This window comes from Miniopterus natalensis, chromosome 16, assembly GCF_054644295.1.
Source record: "Miniopterus natalensis isolate mMinNat1 chromosome 16, mMinNat1.hap1, whole genome shotgun sequence".
Lineage (NCBI taxonomy): Eukaryota > Metazoa > Chordata > Mammalia > Chiroptera > Miniopteridae > Miniopterus > Miniopterus natalensis.
Genome location: NC_142096.1, coordinates 37,562,360 through 37,581,992, shown reverse-complemented (window position 1 = coordinate 37,581,992; position 19,633 = coordinate 37,562,360). Strand labels below are relative to the sequence as shown.

At 43.3% G+C, this 19,633-nt stretch overlaps 1 protein-coding gene across 2 annotated transcripts in view; it reads left to right on the top strand.

The window, feature by feature from the left end:
* Positions 1-19,633, top strand: part of ADCY8 (adenylate cyclase 8) — a 155,751-nt gene that overhangs the window by 59,483 nt on the left and 76,635 nt on the right. For both annotated transcript variants that reach the window (XM_016215999.2, XM_087825204.1), the window contains exons 5-6: positions 2,400-2,527; positions 15,747-15,905. In XM_016215999.2, the coding sequence (XP_016071485.2) occupies positions 2,400-2,527; positions 15,747-15,905 (287 nt within the window). The remainder of the gene's footprint in view (positions 1-2,399; positions 2,528-15,746; positions 15,906-19,633) is intronic.

Here is a 19,633-nt window from a genome sequence, read left to right as displayed (position 1 = left end):
CTTTACAGAGCAATTTCTGGTAAAAGGAAGTTGCTTGGCTATTAAGCAAGTCACCTGACAGCTCACAGGAATTGATCGGAAAAATGTGTCTGCAAATTGACAGATAAGAGGACAGGACTTCCATGTACTATGCACAGGAAAGGGTATGGATGTGGAAGGCTGACTTGAGCACTTTGGTCTCTATGGGGGTTTCTGGAGCCAATGCCTTGCAGTTACCAAGGGACAACTGTAGACAGTTAAGTTTTGGGGGGAGTCAAAAGTTATATGTGGATTTTCGACTGTGTGGAGGTCAGTGCCCCTAACTCCCACGTTGTTCGAGGATCAGATACACACACACACACACACACACACACACACGCACACACATAAATAGCACAATATAGTGAGTTTTTATAATGTCAATTTCATTTAGCACAAAGAAATTTCCTTCATTCCAGGAATATATCTTTTTACTCTTTTTGAAAATCCCTTCTCTTTTATAAAGTGATGGGGTAGCCAATGGTGGTTGGGTTGTTATTTTGCTTTGTTGATGGATTTTTCATACTTCCTTGGCAAAATATAAAATTGAGGCCTATAGCCATCCTTCTCTGATTTTTTAGTAACTGTCCCATGGACTTCACTAATCTTGAAACTACCAGGACCAGTGGGCCAACGGCTCCATTCTGGCCCTGATAATGTAGAGGTCTTAGAGGAAGCAGCGGTTGGGCCTGAGCATTCCTTATGGACCAGACCTCTTCAGCAACTCCTACAAAATGAGCAGCATTGAAGTAGCCAATAGTGAAGAACCACAAGCTCCTAAAAATAACCCTGGGAAGGCTGTGCATGGCCTCAGAGTTCTGAAGATGGCATCTGTGCCCATTTGAGAAGGTCAGCAAGACCCCAGAGATCTGATCCAGAAGGGAAGCACCAGAGCCAGTTCCTAGTCTCTTTTCTTGTCTGATGCTTGTTTTTTACTGGGACAGTGATGGCATTCGCTACTCAAACGTAAGGGCCCAGCTCCTGATGAGATTAGGAAGCCAGCACAGTGCTTTACAGCTTGGCAATACAAGGGCATCCATTGTGCCGCTGGCATCTCAGTGGCCCCTATCTGCCTACAGTTCCCCTCCTCCTGCCCTCCCGCCCTACCTCATAATGAGGGCCTCTTGCCCACAATGCCATAGACCTATGCTTTTAGGGCTATGGTCTAAAAGGCATGTCCGAGGTCATTCAGTCCCACCCATCTCTCCAAGGAAACCAAAAGGGAGGGTAATCTGCCCGGATCACAGATAGAGATGCAAAGGACTAGGACAGGAGTCCAAGTCATCATCACAGAGACAGGGAACATTAGTTTAGTGACCCATCCACTGGGCCCTGCCCAGGCATCATCTTAGTTCATCCTCACAGGCCAATGAGACAGGTTTTATTCTTGTCCTCATTTTACAGATGAGGCAACTGAGTCTCAGAGGTTAAGTAATTTGACTAATGACACGCAGGAAAGACATAGGGTGTGTGGGATTTGATTCCATACAGTACGACTCCTCGGCCAGTACTTGTCGCCCCTATGCTACAACTGCCTTAAGTTCTCTTTCCTCTAAAACCTGCAACATTCAGACTCTCCCCTCAGACTTAATACTAAAGTATGTACCTTTTCTTTGGTGCTTTTTGCTTTTTGAAATTTTGTAAGAATCATGCGCTCAAGATTGTGAAGCCACAAAACAGCTGTGTCCTGCTTCTCACCTGTGCAGGGAAGATAAAACTTGTACCTACCTCATAAGGTGGGTGTAAGGGTTAACTCTGTTTAGTATATGGTGCACCATAGGGTTTATTAATCATCTTTGTGTCAAGGACAACACTTTCCTTATAGATGCCCTACTGATGTTTCTTTTTAATGAATACACATGTCATTTAACATATGAATAAAAGGATATGTAAAACATAGCTAGCCCCTCTCCTTATGCACCATCACCTACATGAGAAGGGACTTAACATAGAGTTGAAACAGTAGGAATCCCTAAATGATTTATGCTTTTAAGTGCTTGATGTTGAGCTAAAGATTGCTTAAAGCCATCAATTCAGAGGCATGTCCTGAGAAGAAAGACAGCGCTGGGGGCAGGATTCTTAGGGGAACATAGAGTGTGCAGGTTGGATGCCCACTCTTCACCAGGCCTGTCCACGTGATGGGTGTTCAGATCAGAAAGCTAGTACACGGCAGAACTGAGATATGGTCCTGTACCTGTTAAGCTCAATATCCAGTGTTTTCTCATGACTCCACTGCACCTCTGAGCCCTTCCAAACCCTATCTAGGCTCCTGACCCCACAGTGCAGACCACCTGACCTCGCTTCCGTCTTTCCCAAGCCTTTCTGAAGCAATGACCCATCTATTGACTCAAGTCTTTCCTCTCCTACATTGTTCCTCTCAGGAGCATCACTGTCTTCGCATCAAAATCTTAGGGGACTGCTACTATTGTGTTTCTGGACTTCCTGAGCCCCGCCAGGACCATGCCCACTGCTGCGTTGAAATGGGCCTCAGCATGATCAAAACCATCAGGTAATTGGGGATCTCCTTCATAATGCCAGGCCTTTGATGCACATGATGGGAAAGACAAACCACCCCATCTATCCTTTGAGGTGAATCGCAGGCATGTTGAAAGGTGTCGCCCTCTGATTTTTTTCATGGACACTGCGTACCCGTTAGTTCTCCAAGATGGACCTAGTAGCTTCATTATGTTCTAGTTGTACCTCACTTTCAACTATTTGTGCAACAAATTTGTATCCTCAGTGTCCTTATGGGGATACAGCAAGGAACAAGATGAGCGTAATGTTTGTCTTCAGGGAGGTTACAGAGCAGTGGGAGGGATGAACACATAGGCAATTTCAAGATAGTACAATAAGCTCTGTGATGAATCAAACCCAGGTTACTTGCGGGGAATAAAGAAGGAACAGTCAATTAAATCTGGGGTGCTGGAGAAGGCTTTGCAGAGCAGAGATGTCTAAGCTGTTTCCTGAAAAGTGAGTAGATATTAGCCAGATCCTGTGGTGGATAAGAGCCTGGAAGACAGTGTAGACATGGGCAGAAATGAGGACCTGAAACCTGGCGAGGAAAGAGTGGTAATAGGTGCACTGCAGGCTGGGAGCAGCCAGGGCCTGCAGGGCCTCAGCCCTTAAGGGGTTCCACTTTTCCTATGGCCAATAGGAAATCAATAAAGTCTCACCCCCCAGGGTGGCTTCATGGGTGTGCAACAGCAAAACTTTCCACAGAGTTTCTTTTTAACTTATTTTTAAATTTTAGTTTCTATTCAGGTATAATTGATAAATAAAATTGTGTATATTAAAAGGGCACAGTGTGATGATTTGATATATGCATACACTGTGAAATTATCACAAACAAATTAACAGATCTATTACTTAACATGGTTATCTTTTCCTTTTTTTTTTATGAGAATACTAAGACCTGACCTACACATCTACTTTCTTAGTAAATTTCTAGCATACAGTACAGTGTTATTACGTATAGTCACCATGCATACATTCGATCCCCAGAACTTATTTTTATCTTAAAACAAAAAAATGTGTACCTTTGAGCAACATCTCCCCATTTCCCCCATGATCCTGCCCCAGCAACCACCTTCCTACTAATCTGTTTCTATGAGTGCGACCTTTTTTTTTTTTTCAGATTCACATATACAGTATTTATCTTTCTCTGTCTCTCTTATTTCTCTTAATATGTCTGCCAGGTTCATCCACGTTCACACAAATGACAGGACTCCCTTCTTGTTTGAGGTTGAGTAACATTTAATCATGTATATATTTGATGACCTTCTTAATCTGTTCATGCACGAACTCCATAGAAGCTGGCACATTGAGCTCCAGCAGGAGGCCTTCTGCAGAGATGGCATTGTGGGAGAAATGAACATTGATTATCGGAATTCTTAAAGATAATTAGAGCATTGTCGTTTATCTTTCTGGAGAGGACCTTGTCCCTCCTGACCATTTTTTCCAATTTACCTTCTCCTTTCTGCAGCTCTGGAGTGAGACAGTGAGAAATGAGCTCTGGAAAGGGTGAAATGACTCAGGGCTTCCTCTCGTTGATAAATAATAAAAAGTGCTGCTTTTGCTCCTTTAGAATAAGACAATTCAGTAGGATGTTTTTTTAAGCTGCATGAGTCAGAGTCTATTAATACTCAGACATCTCCTTGATCGTACTGTAGGTGACTTGAAGTCCAGCATTAATTCTCCCAGTTAACAAACAACATGGTGCCGAGGGATAAACAAAAGCTCTGGATTTGGGCAAACTTTGGTTGCAATTGGCCCAGGCTTCTAGAGTTTCCACCCTTCCTGGCCAGCCTTGTCATCTCAGTAGTGTCTGGCACACAATATTGCACCTGAATGTGTGTGGAAGAGAATTCCAGTTACATCCCTCTATCAAAAAATTAAGCCTTAACCAACTATCACTTACATGGGATGGGATGTGATATTTTATTCAGCCCAAAAGGCACTTATTTCAGCCAGAAAACTCCACAGAAACCATGAAGTCTGGAACCATGCATAGCAGTATGTTGCAGGTGTTGTGATGCAGTGTCAGTGTCACTAAACCATGTATGGACTGGTTTCCCCAGACTAAACAGTCGCCCTGTTTATTTGCCATCACAGATGGATCCCTGTGAAAGTATTGTCCCCACCCTGTCAGGGTCTGTCCTTGTCCCTCTTTCTGGCATTTCCTTGGAGTTAGAATCCCAACAGCAGTCCCCAGGACACAGAAGGGCTGCAAGAAGCTGGTGCTTTGACCGTGAGGCGGCATCTACCTCTTGGTTCTCCAGATCCTAGCAGCTCCAAGTTTCCTTGCTTGGCTGACATGATGATTCTCGCACAAAAGGCAAACCGACTCAAAGTGACCTCGGTTCCTTATTCACAGATCAAGTCAACATGTGAGAGATTCTCGGTCAATCACAGACACGTGGAGACCGGGTGCCAGCATCAGGGGAAACTGGGATTAGCTGCTGCTGCTGCTGCTAGTTCGAGCATCACTAGTGTCAAGAGTAGGTTAGAGTCAAGAGAGGAGAAGCACAAGAGTGAGGGAGGCCGTCTCCCTGTCCTTGTCCTTCACTGAGACATTGCAACTATGGTCCTTCCGATGGAGAAGCACTGTTGCTTCTGATGCCTGAAATCAGACATTTATACCGAAAGGATCCATGTGTAGCTCAGGAGATTTCACATACATCCCCCCCCATAAATTAGCAAAACCAATACTGAGAAGGGAGAAAAATCAGTAAACGCCTGAGGATAGCAAAATAATAAGCCTTAGTCAAGCCTCAGATTAAATTTATTCCATAAAAAAACATTTGATTTTAGAAACCTGATATTAGCTGGATGAATGACAAAAAAAGTAATTGCATGTAACTTTATTTCTAATGAAGCATTTAATACTGTCTCATGCATGCCTGTTCAGAAAATCACATTAATTAAAACAGGCTTGCGTAAGAGTTCCATGAGCAGGGGGCAAGTGGCTCCAGGTGGCTCCTCTTGACGCACCCTGGGCCTATTCCGGGAGGCGCGGTGGCTGAACAGACACCGAATTCATGGTGGGCTCCGTTAAAGGCAATGTCTTCATTAATGATCCACAAGAGTCTCCCTTGATGAATCTTAATGAAAATCGCAGAGCCTGGTCTTTTCAGTGCAGCCGCTAGAAGTCAGAGGATGACACCAGAATGCAAAGCAGGAACTGGCTTGTCCCCAACTGGAAAACTGGAGCAAAGGTTATAATCCTTGGGGCAGGGTGGCCCTGCCAAGCAACATGGCAGGACCACGAATGAAAAACGAGTTATTTTACTTTCCTCACTTGAGGCAAGAGTGCCCAGGCTCTCGGCACGCCTCTTGGCGCCCTTCTTCTATCTTTCCTCTTACACATCACTTATCCTTCCTTTTCACGTTTCCTTCTCTCCATCACCCCATCTCCCTTCCAGCACTCGTTTCTCTCTCTCTGTCTCCCAGTCTGTCTCTCCCCTGTCTCTCTCCCCCCTTCTCTCTTACCCCTCTCTCCCTTTTCCCCTCTCTCCCTCTCCTCCTCTCTCCCTCTCTTTCCTCCTCTCTTTGTAAGGATCATTTATAAAGTTAATAGTGTTTGACTGTTCACCTTGTACCTGGCAGACACCATACTAAATGACCTTCCTGACCTGACACCTAATCTGACACCAATCCTGTAAGGAAACTACTATTACCTGCCCCCTTCCCAGTTTTCAGAGGGGGAACCTGAGGCTCTGGTAGGATAAATAACTTCTGATGCACAGCTCGAAAGTGGCAGAGCAAAGCCCCTGAGCCATGTTCACCTGACTCCATAAATGTCCAAAGGTGGGGAAATGGTTAAATAAATTTGGCATACTACAAAATAAGAAAATGGCAAACATTAAGCATCATGGGTTACATTAATATTCACCAGCATAAGGAAATGCCTGTGAGTCTAAAGAAGTATGCATTATAGAATGCGCGCGCACACACACACACACACACACACACGCCATGTAAGGCAACCCCAGCTTTTTAAAATATCTATTTTTACAGAAAGAGAGAAGATCCTAAAGCTTTGTGATGGAAAATGGGTGATTGGATCTTTCCTCTCACTTTCCCTCACTAGGTCCACCCTGTTTTTGAACAGAAATCAACATACGTCTTCCTATCATGTGTCCACCCCCAAAACAAAGGAGCAATGCTGAAGGGCATAGAGCCAGCAAAGTGTCCAAGAGCACTCAGCCTTGGGGCCCATTATTTACTGACCTTGAGCAGGTGATTCAACCTCTCTCTTCTGCTTCCTTCGCTGTAAAAAGGGGATAAGCCATCCTCTTGTAAGCTCCATGAATACAGGAGCTGGTTTGTTGATTCTGCAGAGGTCTTCAAGAGACATTTGTGAATGAATGAATGAATGAATGAATGAATGAATGAATGAACTGTACAAATAGTATAGGGTGGTTGTGAAGATGAAATGAGATCATGAATATAAAAGGCCTGACACAGAAGAGGTAGCAGATATATCTTAATTCTCTTTGAGCTTCAGTTCCCTCATCTATAGAATGGACATTAATAATGCTTATAAAACCATGGTGCACATCAAAATGAAGCACTTTGGGAAACTTTAACTTTCATGCTAGGATACCACATGGTGGCTTTCAGATGTTTAAGGAGCAATGGGATGGGCCCATGGTTTGGAAGGCAGACTGACGCTGACGTCCAGTGGAGGCTATAGGATGGATCGCAGTTGGAGGTGAAGTTGGGTTCTATGGCCACCACGCTGGCAGCCCCAGCACTATTGTGACCCTTGGACACTCGCATCTATGAAATGGAGCTCGATATAAGTCTGCTGATTTGGGAAGTTAATTGGTAAGGGCTGTGTCATCCACCTTTTGGGTAGAGCCAGGTCAAACTCCACCGGTCCATGTACCCCTTCTTTTGAAAAACAAGCCATGTAGGAGAATTGAAATGGACAACTGGGTGTATGCTCACATACCTCAGATGAAATGCCCCCCATTCCACCTGTAGCTGTGTGTGCCCTAGAGAAAGGAACTTCTTGGGACTCAGTTTCCTAATTCTTAAAATGGTGCTGGTAGTCACACACATGGTATTGTAAAGGTAAGATTGACACCTGCACGGTGACCATAGTTCACGTCCATCATCAATTCCCTCACTTTCCCTTTCCTCCAGAACTTTCAAAGGGCACTATTTCTCCCAGGTAGTTGAGAACCTATCACTCATCTTACTACATTATAAACTAGTTCATCCTTTTGAACCAATTTATGCCTAGGAACTGCCCAGATGGTATAGTAAATGGGTTGGTTAAAGCTATTTTGATGCAACTAGAGCAAATGCAAACACAGTTTCATGACCAATTCAAAAAATTTTTTATCTGATTCAACCTGTGTAATTATTGTGTAATTATAAGTTGTATTACTAACAAAAGTTAGTAGTAACCACTATTTTTGTGTGTTAAATTCCACCAGGTAAAGTGCTTTATAAACATGATTTTATAAACCATCCCAACCCTGCAAAGGACTGGTGCTCACTCCCATCACCTGAGAAACTGGTACTTGAACACTAATAATGCAGCTAGCCCAGTGCCCACAGCTAGTAAGTGGAGAAACCCAGCTCCACTCCCAGGCCTGCTTTCGTGCAGACTCTGTGCCCCTTGGTGGTGGTAGGAGTGATTTGCATTGAGAAGCTATGTCATTTGTTCCAGCTCCCATGACCGGACAGTGGTAGATCCTGCACTGGAACTCCAGTCTCTTCCCCGAAACCTGCGTGCTACTCTGCTGTCCCTATTCATCAGGGCATTTCATAGTGGAGAGAGTCTAATCTACAGATCAGTGGTGGCTGCTAGACCACGCCTCCTGCCATTCCTCCAGCACCTTCTGTAGATTCACTAATTCACTAAAAGAACCACTTGAGGCACTTAAATTGAAAGCAAAATCCTAAGGCTCTTCATCATTGACCATATACCAAGCATTCCTCCCTTATAATTCAATGAAAAGGAGTAACATCTTTAGTCTTTTGCTGGTTAATTTCTGCATGATTGGTCTCCAGCTCGATAAAGAGCTGCAAATAATAATAATTATTATTAAGGAGGGGGTTATGTAAAAGAAATCTTAGAAGCTTAGCATGAAAAATAGGAGAGCAAAATTGCCTTATTTGAAGGGGAAAGATGTGGAGGGTTGCCCCCACCCCCCAACCGGCAGGTCCAGAGGCTTCTGTGGTTCCCCTGGGGCCCTTACAAGTATCTTGGGACAGCACAGGACTGTAAGGCAAGAAAGCTTTTGAGCTGTGTCCATTAATCCAATGACTACTTAGAGCCCTGAGGATATATCTGTGCTAAGCCCTGTGCTAAGTGCTGGGCATGTGGAATGAAAGGTTGTTCCCCTGCCCTCCAGAAACTCAGAGGCCGTGGAGAAGAAAGAGAGGGTGCAGGTGTTTATAATGCAGGTGATCTACAGTCATTTTCTCTTCATTTGTGGCTGAGAAAGCACAGCCAACATCCCTGGGCTCCTTTTTAGAAGAACTGAACATGATTTGTAACTCAGTGGATTTCCCTCCACTTCCACTTGAGAAATGCTCAAAGGCCCTCTCATGGAGAACTTGAAACGCATGGTGTGTGTTTGTAGCCACCAGGTACTCTTTCCAAAGAGGATCAATGCTTGTAAATTACTTATTACTTTTACATAGTTTCATTTCTATCTTTCATTTAAGTCAAATCCCAGACATAACAAAAAGAAAGAAAACAGCACCATAACGAAACTTTGTCTTCTTTGATGATTTTTCTTTGGTAGAAGAAAAAAATCTAAGTGTCTTTTCATTAAGATGTTCCAGTGCATTCCCTGTGTAATGTCAATTACCTAATGTCATTAGCATGGTGTGCTGTGTAATCGTCCCTCACGATTAGTCAGCAAAGCACTTTAATATCCATTATCTCCTTTGGGGTTCACCAAGGCTCTGAAAGTGAAGCAATCAGCTAGAGCTTTATTTACAGCTATTGAAATCAAGGTCACATTACACTATTTGCCAACGATCATACCATGTTGCAAAGAGCGTGAGATTTAAAAACACAATAGCCCCAGGTTAGTCCTAGAATCCAGTTTAAGAATAGTGTGACCACAGTAAAATCCTTTACTTTCCTGGGCTGCAGTTCCTTCATATATGAAAAACAACCAAGTAGTACTCAGTATGTGCCAGACATTATTTGCAACTCTCCATATATGTTTATTCATCTAATATGAAAATGCTATTATTATTCCCATTTTATAGATAGAAGTTAAGTGACTTATCTGAAGTTGTACAGCTAGTCAATGGCAGAGCAAGATATAAACTCAGGTAGTCTGGCACTAGAGTCCATATTAACTTCTACACTCCAGTGACTCACGTATAATGAGAAGAGTGTGGATTGAGACCGGTGATTGTAATAGTCAGGATAGTCCTGGTTATGCTGAAGTAACAAACATCCCCCAAAAATCTCAGTGCTTTAAAATAGCAAGGATTTACTTTTCACTCTCATTTCCTGTCCACTATGGGAGGTTTGGGGGTGTGGCAGTGCACCAGCATACACTGTCCTCACTCAAGAGCCCTGGTTAATAAGGCTCTATCACCGAGGTCATTGACTGATGGTGGACACAGAAGAAAAAACAGGAGTGTGGTTGATCAGGCTTTTAAAGCTTCTACTCAGAAGAGACCCATATCACTGCTGCTCACATTTTATTGACAAAAGTAACATGAAATATACAGGAAAGTGCAATCTTATCATGTCCTTGGATATTGTAGCACAAGATGTAGCTGGTGGACAGCAAAGGTGACCTCTCCCAGTGACCTGCTCACAGAAACTGAAATGCTCCTCTTGGGTGCTGGATGCTGTTTCTCTTCTTGCTTTGTTGCATTTTTTCAAATGGCCTTTACTCTTTTCATCATCAGTGCATGAGGGAACTGATAGTTTTTTAACTTACAACTTAAGTTGAAACCATGGCCTGGAAACTAGAATCTTCAGCAAGGACAAGAATTGTCTCACCCTTTAGCCACAAGCATTCTTTCTAAATTCTGTGGCTGCCTTCCTGATATCTAATTTATTTCTACATTTTCATGTTTTCAACTGACTTCAACTTTTTCATTTAAGTAACTTGTATGATCTTACAACCTGTTAAGAATGGAAACCACAGAGACTCGGTTTTGTACATGGAAACATTCATTCATTTACTCTTTCCCAAAACGGGGTCATGTTTTTAAACTCAGCTGTATGTGAGGTGTGATCCTTCAGGCTGTGAGAGATACAAGGATTATTCAGAATATTGCCTTCAAGGAGCTTATACCTTTTATCAAAGAGCTTAGATGTGTGGGAACATGACACCCATCCATTCATCCATTCTTCTTTCCATTCAGTAAACATTTATTGAGCGTTGGCCAAGGTCCAGACACAGCACGTTTTAAGAGGGGCATATGACACTGAACCATGCAAAGTCTCTATCCTCGGCTAGTTTAGGATCCAGTAGGAGAGATAGATGGTTACAGTACATCACCCCAAGAATTGTTCACGTGAGGTGCAATAGGAAAACTGGGAAAGGCACACAATCCGGACTTCAATTAAATGAGGAAATGGACATTCCAGACTGAGGGAGCACTACTGAGGGAAAGGAAACAGGGTTCAGGCAACAAGTGAGTTTATTTGAATGGCTGGAGTCTAATGGGCACATGAGAAGTGAGACTAATAATTGAGGCCCAGGACAGGTCAGGAAGGGTTTTGTGTTCCAGACCAAAAATTTTCCATTTTATCCTGTGGGCCAGTGGTTTCTAAATATTTTGATCCCAAGGAGAGGAAACAAGCTGGAGGCGTAGGTAACAGCTGCACCCGCCACCCCCCTCAACCACATCAAAATTACAACTAAAATACAGAACCACCATCACCCAGAGTCTCCTGAAATCTGGCTGAACAGAAGCCCTACAACGAGGGAAATGAAGAAGCACTGAGGCCGGTAGGAGGGACCGAGATGCTGCAGTGGGCCCCCACCCGTGCCATGGTTTAAACCTGAGGGGACATCTCTGTGGGGGAGGTTTCCTGGAGGAGTGAGGGGCCCCAGCCCCACATCAGGGCCCCAGCCCAGGGCTCCAGAGCCAGGAAGAGAAGTCCCCACAACTTTGGGCTGTGAAAAATAGCGGGGACTGTCCCTGAGGGTTTCGGAGCCCCAGGCTTTCCTCTTAAAAGGCCCATGCAAGGACTCACTCAGACGCACTCCCTCTGAGCCCAGTGCCAGGCAGCAGCTGGAAAGGAACCTGGGACACTTGGGGAGGAAATAACCTGCCTGAAATTGGGGCGAGAGGTGGAGGGGCAGCTTCTTCCCAGGCAGAAGAGCTGGCAGAGGCCATTGCTCCTTTGTCGAGCCCTCCCCTCACACAGCCGGAGGCAGGATCCATATTTGAATTGCCAGCACCTGACTCACATCTTTGGCCCCACCCCTCCCCACCTGCAGGCTCCCCCAAGCCATTTCCAGGGGCTTTTCTATGCAAGTGGCCTCTCAAGCCTTACACTTAGGACTTTCCTAAAACCTCTCAAACAAGCAGCAGCGTGCCCCATACGGCTTGATAAGTTGTCCAGGCCTGGCACTAGTGGCAACCTACGTTAGCTCATAGCTTGGCCTCTGATGGACACCTCCAAGCCCAGCACAAGTAGCAGCCAACTACAGTTTGCTGTGTAGCTCATGCTGGGTGGCCATGGGCAAGGAACTGGCACAGCCTGACTTTGTACCTCCCGGGAGGCCCCAGAGACAGTGCACCCAGTGGTCAGACTCAACCACGCTGGATTACAACCCTACCACATCCACAAGTGACACACTCAAAGGGTGTACTTGATGAACACCAAAGCTCCACTGAAGTAAATCCTGCTCCATAGGGGTGTCTCCAGCACAGCAGCTCTTTGGCTGTAGTTGCAGCTGGTCCTCACAACTGATTATCTGGGGGATCAATTCCTCCAAGTGACGCCAATAGCAACCAAGGCTCAACTACACCAGGATAGTGCACACAGCCCACACAAGGGAGCACCTAAGGCCCAGCTCAGGTGACTGGGGAGGATGAGTCACTGGACCTTACAGGACACCAACTACACAAAGCCACTCTACAAATTCCAGGAGACATAGCAGCTCTACCTAATACATAGACACAAACACCAGGAAGCAGCCAAAATGTGGAGGCAAAGAAACATGTCACAAAGGAAAGAACAGAAGAAATCTATAGAAAAGAAACTAAATGAAATAGATCCAAGCAAGCTAACAGATACAGAGTTCAAGATTTTGGTTAAGGATGCTCAAGCATATTAGTAAGAGTATTACGAAAACAACTGAGAAAATAGATGACATAATAAAGTACCAATTTGAAATGAAGGCTATATGAACTGAAGTGAAGAATAATTTATAGGGAATCAATAGTAGAGTAGAGGACGCTGAAAATCAAATCAGCAATTTGGAACATGAGGAAACAAAAAACACCCAACCAGAAGAGCAAAAAGAAAAAAGAATCTAGAAATATGATGATAGTATAAGGAACCTCTGGGACAACTTCAAGAGGCCCAACATTTGTATTATTGGGGTGCCAGAAGGAGAAGAAAGAGAGCAAGAAATTGAAAACCTATTTGAAAAATTAATTACAGAAAACTTCCCCTACCTAGGGAAAGAAATAGACTTACAAGTCCAGGAAGCACAGAAGGTTCCAAACAAGAGGAACCCAAAGAGGCCCACAGCAAGACACATCATAATTTAAATGACAAAGGTTAAAGACAGAGAAAATCTTAAAAGCAGCAAGAGAAAAGCAATTAGTTACCTACAAGGGAGCACCCATATGACTGTCAGCTGATTTCTCAACAGAAACTTCGCAGGCCAGAAGGGAGTGGCAAGAAATATTCAAAGTGATGAAAAACATGGAACTACAACCAAGATTGCTCTACCCAGCAAAGCTATCATTTAGAACTGAAGGTCAGATAAAGAGCTTGACAGATAAGAAAAAGCTAAAGGAGTTCATCACCACCAGACCAGCTCTACAGGAAATGTTGAAGGGTCTTCTTTAAGAAGAAGCTAATGAACAAAAGAATCTGACAAACTAAGTGGATCCAGAGACATTGACGCATGCAACAGACGATCATATTTCAGAGGAAAGAGGACAGGGGGGTGGAGGGTGGGAAGAGATTAACCAAAGAAGTTATATGCATATATGCATAACTCCTGGACACAATCAATAATGGGGTGAAGGCGAAGGGAAGGGGGTGGGAGCGAAGTGGAAGGGGTCAATTGGGGAGGGGGAAAATGGGACACTTGTAATACTTTCAACAATAAAGATAAATTTTTAAAAAATTAAAAATAAATAAATAGTTTGATCCCCCATCTTTATCCAAAATGATTATAATAATTATTACTATAATAATTTATAAACTGTATTTATTACTTACTCTATTCTATTCACACATTTAAAAACATATACTATAAAACATACATGCAATGTGGGTTTAAAGGATAATGATGAAATAAATAATAATTTTAAATATTTTAGTTCACTTACTGTACTAAAATCTTTATGGTCCCACTCTTGTTTACTGAGAGCAATGGGTTTGAATATAATTGATTCTGTTTTAAGAATCTTAATAGTTTATGATACAGTAATACAAAGGTCAGGTTCCAAACTCAGTTTATTTCTATACCTGTCTCTAGTGGCTATCAGATCGAAATATATATTTTATAAAGACAGGTAGATCCAGGGGGAGCCCTTGGGCCCTTGGGTATGTTTTTAAGTCAGTTATGCCCAAGTTCCATATAAGCTAGTCATAGATTTTTTCCTCTGGTATCTCTGAGTTTTTCTTACAAGCTCATTAGAAGGCAATGGCTTTTTCATATTCTTAACAAATGGGTTCAACCCCCACCAAAAAACTTCATTTGGAAGGTCTCAAAGCATATTAGTACATGTGCAGCTCTGAGAATTTTGATAGATGACATAACTCATGTTCGACAGCCCAGTTCCCAAAGAAGTGGAAACATTTCCAAAGTTCCATTTTCAAAATTCTCTTTTCAGAGCATAGATTTCTTGGGGAAAGCAATTACTTTCACCTTCTAAAACTGTCATCTTTAAATAAAGTAAGCAAGTTTGTTTTTTCCTCCCAACGTTGTCTTAGAGAGAATATTAATGGCAACGTATTATCACAAAAATGGAAGCAAATAGGGAACACTTGTGTTTTTTTGTCAAGAAAAAAGATAAATCATCTTTAATTTTGACAACCCTTTGAAACATTTTGAAGTAAAATAACAATTGAATTTCTGTGTGGCCCTGAGGATTTTTCTAGTTATTACAGCTCAGAGTATTATATCCTAAGTGTTGAATTTTTTCCCACATAAATGAGGTCATTGACTCAGACACTGAAATTGTCTGCGACACTCTGCAAGTGAAGAGGCGTGCGTGTGCCTAAGGAAACCCTGCAGGCTAGAAACCTTTCTCTTTGCTCGAGATGACCCCTCCACGCTCAGAGTCAAAGGACAGACCATCTTGGACCCTGTAAGGTCATTAAGGTCAACCCATATATCAAATTTCCTTGAAGTTTTTCCAAGATGAAAAACAAAAGCTATGCCTGGAAGCTGTACATTGTCTTCCTGCACCCCAGCGGATAGCCCAGCTCAGCCCAGGGACGTGAGCTCTGCTCGGGTGACCACTGCTCTAAGGAGGAGGTCAGGAGAAAGTTTTCAACAAGGGAGTGAGGGAGCGACAAGGTCACACTGTGTTTGCGGTAACTGTGTAGAATGTGGGCAGGAAGGAGAGCGGGCTGACGCAGGGCCCCCAGACTGAGTGAAGCGTGAGGGTGGCCTGAACTGGTGTGTTGGTGGGAGGAATGGAGAGAAGGGATCAGAGTAACAATTAAATAAGGTTAGAAATGGAGTGTGGGATGAAGTGCAGAATCTGTCATTCATCCCAGGTTTAAGCACCAGAAACTAGCAGGTAGAAAAAGATCCTGATGCTTTCCCTTGAGACAGAGGTTATATGGGATGAGCAGGTTTGGGAAAGGGGGTAATAAGGGCCCTTAAACATTCAGATAAAAGACTAGAGGAGTTCAGAGAAGGAAGAGAATCTTTCCAGTTACCAGGAAGTCCAAGAAGGCTTCATGGAACAGGTGGCATATAAATGGGTAGGAGTTGAACTTATGGAGTAGGAAAGATGGGAGCTGCCACCAGGGCCAAGGGTGCCCCCTCTGACCTTACACGTGTCTCTCATTCACCAATCAACAGGTATGTGCGGTCAAGGACGAAGCATGACGTTGACATGCGAATCGGAATCCACTCGGGCTCAGTGCTGTGTGGTGTGTTGGGCCTGCGGAAGTGGCAGTTTGACGTCTGGTCTTGGGACGTGGACATTGCGAACAAACTTGAATCTGGAGGAATCCCCGGGTAAGCCAGGGCTAAGCCCTCTCCTTCTTAACTCTTGTCGTTTGTCCACTTTGTAGGAGTGGGTTTCCCATGTGCAGAATTCAGGGGTGTAGATCTAAGAAGCAATTATTTGGGAGAAGATAGAACTCTCCGTGGTCTGAGATTGTTTGGGTTTATATTTTTCTGCTTTTTAAATGTCTGGTTATTTCCCATCCATATCAATCAATATATATAGGAATAAACTCAGCTTACTTTTCTTTTCAGTAAGAGAGTTTGTTCCCAAATCTAAATATGTATTAAGTACCTAGTATGTACTAGCCAGTCTGCTAAATATCATTAATACATCACATCATTTGATCCTACAATACCCCACATAGTAAATATTAGCTTCCTTGTTCTAATGAGGAAACTGAGGCTCAAAGAAATTAAATATGTCACATAAACACAGCTTTTAAGTGCCTCACCACACAGCACTGCCTCCCATTGTTAATTTATCAGTTCAGTTTGCCCAGAGCTGCTTTTTCACTATAAATTTCCAGGCCCTCCGTGTGTCCCCAAGAGCTTAGCACGTAGGAAGAAGGGAGGGAAGGCGGGGAGGCACACAACTCCACGGCATAGTGGTTGAGAGCCCGGACCCTGGAGTCATGCAGAATTGAGTTAAAATTCTTTCCCTGCCACACACAGCAGCCATCTAGCCCCACACAAATTCTCCCACCTCTCTGAGCCTTGGGTTCCCAGAGCAGTGACTCCCAGCTTCAGCCGGAATCTGAATCGCCTGGAGGGTTTGGTAAGCCTTAGGTGCCTGCGCCCCACCCTCAGAGTTTCTGGCCAGTTTGTCTGGGGTAGGACAAAAACTATGTCTTTCCAACAAGTGCCCCAGCAATGCTGATGCTGTTGGCCTTGGTACCACACTTTGAGGACCACTGTTCTCGAGCTTTTGTTAAATGAGAAAATGCATATAAAGGCCTTGGTCCTGTGCCCAGTACATATTAATTGTGGTTGTGTTTGTGGTAGTTTCCATGGACCTTGAAAGTGAAGTGCTTGTCTCCATCCAGCAATGCTTATGACATATCCAGTGACTCTGGGCCATTTACTTACTCCTGGTCTCTAGGCCACTTTTATCCTCAGCAAAATAAGGGGGCGGGGGGGGGGAATGCCTATCAGCTAGAGTTGTTGGAAGAAGGGAAATTATATGAGATAATCCATGGAGCCAGTCATATTGTAATAGCTTTGGCTACAAGAGAACACTGATGGGAAATAAAGTGTTACCAAATTGTTAGATTTTATTTACTGTCACGACTATTATTATTATATCCTGGCATTTAAAATTATCGGAAAATATCAGGTTTACCTAACATTCAATATATGAGAATATTTCCTGACTCATTTCCGTAGATAAATGTAATCACCAGACTCTCCTCTGCACAGTCCTTACTCCAAAGCTCAAAGTAGTAGCCATGATAGAAGGAACATCTAAAACCCCATTTCTGTCAAAACAGTAAGTGTACATTGATTAGAACTTCAGCATAAGAATCAGTAATGAGGGAAGGTGAGCATGGCTTTCACTGCAGAAAACATAATATTGATTTAGCACATGCAAATATTACTCCCCCTGCGCACCATGCAGGGTAATAAAATGTAGAATCCGGAGAAGATACCAAATGGGGGTTGACATTTAACTTAATTATTTTAAAGTGAGATCAGCCATCAGACTTTATAAAACCCTTCTAGGAGTTTCATTGTGCCTGAGATGAAAAAGAGCTGTCTGGCCCCTCGCTCTGAGATTGCTCAGAGAGACGGGTCTGGGACAGCCATTTCAGAGGAGGCCTAGTGACCTTCTGTTCTCCTAGGTCAACGCCACTGAGTATGTACAGACAAAATCCATCCTGAGAATGTTTTGTGCTTTTTCACCACATTTCTGAAGAGAGCCCGAAACATCTTTAGTGGTTTTGTTCCTATTATTTCACCCTGGAAATCAGTGACTATATGCAAGGATGCTAATTTGGGAAAGGTGGAGAACATACCTTACATGATCAGAAACGCATCCTTGATTGTTTCGGGGGTTTTTGCATGTCCTTTGCAGTGAATTATCCTCTTTCTAAGCAGGAATTGAGCAGAAGGGGTAAGAAGGGTAAGAGGGAAGTAGAGATAGTACTAAAAATACAATACATTTGGAAATGCCACTCAAAAAATTTGTTTCCTTGGATATACTGTTTCTAGAATCACAAAAGCCAAGCTAAATATTAAGCATATGCCTTATTTATTTATTAATTCGTTCAAAGAAACATTAGCGTTGACCTAAAGAAATAAGTTTTGAGCTGCATCAGGGACTAAGAAATTGTCACCTTGACAACACGGGGTGAGCCTCCTAAGCAGAGGGAAAGGTTTGTTCTGAGGTCAGTGGGCGTAAAATAGCTCCTTGAATTTGATGAAACACCAATTACTTGATTAACTGCAGAGAGAATAGGGTACTATAGTGGGAGAAAGTCAGAAAATGAGCTTTGAAGTGACAGGGCCCAGGAAGCGGAGGCCTGAGAGACCTCGATCCTCTAAGCCTTGAGTAATGTGACCTCAGTGGCGTTTTTTACAGTGCTCCTAATAATTTAAGCATTTGCTTTTATCGTAAGGGCAGTGTACCATGCACTCTTTTGACTATACAAATCAACTCTTTTTTATTGTTTATTGGGGTGACATTGGTTTTTAATACTATAAGTTTCGGGTGTACAACTCTATAACACATCATCTGTGTATTGCACCGTGTGCTCTCCACCCAAAGCCTAGTCTCCTTCACCATAGATTTGACCCCTTTACCCTCTTCATCCCGCCCCACCCCTTCCCCTCTGCTCACCACCACTCTGTGGTCTGTGCCCATGAGTATGTTTTTTTGTTCATTTGTTGCTTTCTGTTTTATATCCCACATGTGAGTGAAATCATATGGTTCTTGTTCTTTTCTGTCTGACTAATCAGTGGGTACTATTGCTTCCCCATTTTTATGGATGAGAAAATGGGCTCAGGTAGGTTAAGTAACTTGCCCAAGATCTATCAGCTAGCAAGTAAGTGGTAGAGCCAGGGTTTCGATTCCAGCAGTCTGGCCAAAGAATCCACGCACGTAACCACTGTGCTAGTTTACCCACACCACACTACAGCACAGCAAGTCATCTGGTTGAGTTAGACAGTTAGGAGCACAAAAAACTCTTTCCCAGAATAATTTACCATGTGAAATTTCCACGATTCAAGCCTGATCCTTAAGGGCCTTGATGTCATCTGTTGTTTTGCTAAAAAAGAAACTTGAATCATGAGCTGCAGTGGCTGATGACTGTGCAGGAATGAGTCACTCACCTTGTGAGTGAGACCGGCCAGCTGCCAGCCTGCACGTGTCCACAGCTCTGTTCTCTGCTCCTTGCCATGTACACATTTCAGGGAAAATTACCTCTTATAGTGGTTTTCCCAAAAGACCCTCCAGGGAGCTCTGTGGATTTGTGAGACCCTGCTTTTGTTCTTAAGAAGATTTTAGGCAAGTTGAAGAAATGAGGCAAAACACTAAGAGAATTGTCATTGTTATTTGGTGATTTTAGACAAAAATTGCCAGTGGGTTCAGAAACACTTATGAAACTTGTTTTCCCAATACAATCAACAGCACTGGAAAAAAAACACTGATTGCTTTTTTTTTCTGAGTCCATGAGTTTTTTCTCTTTTTTACATTTTTACTCAATCCCTCTACCTCCCCAAGAAGCTCCCCCCACCCCAAC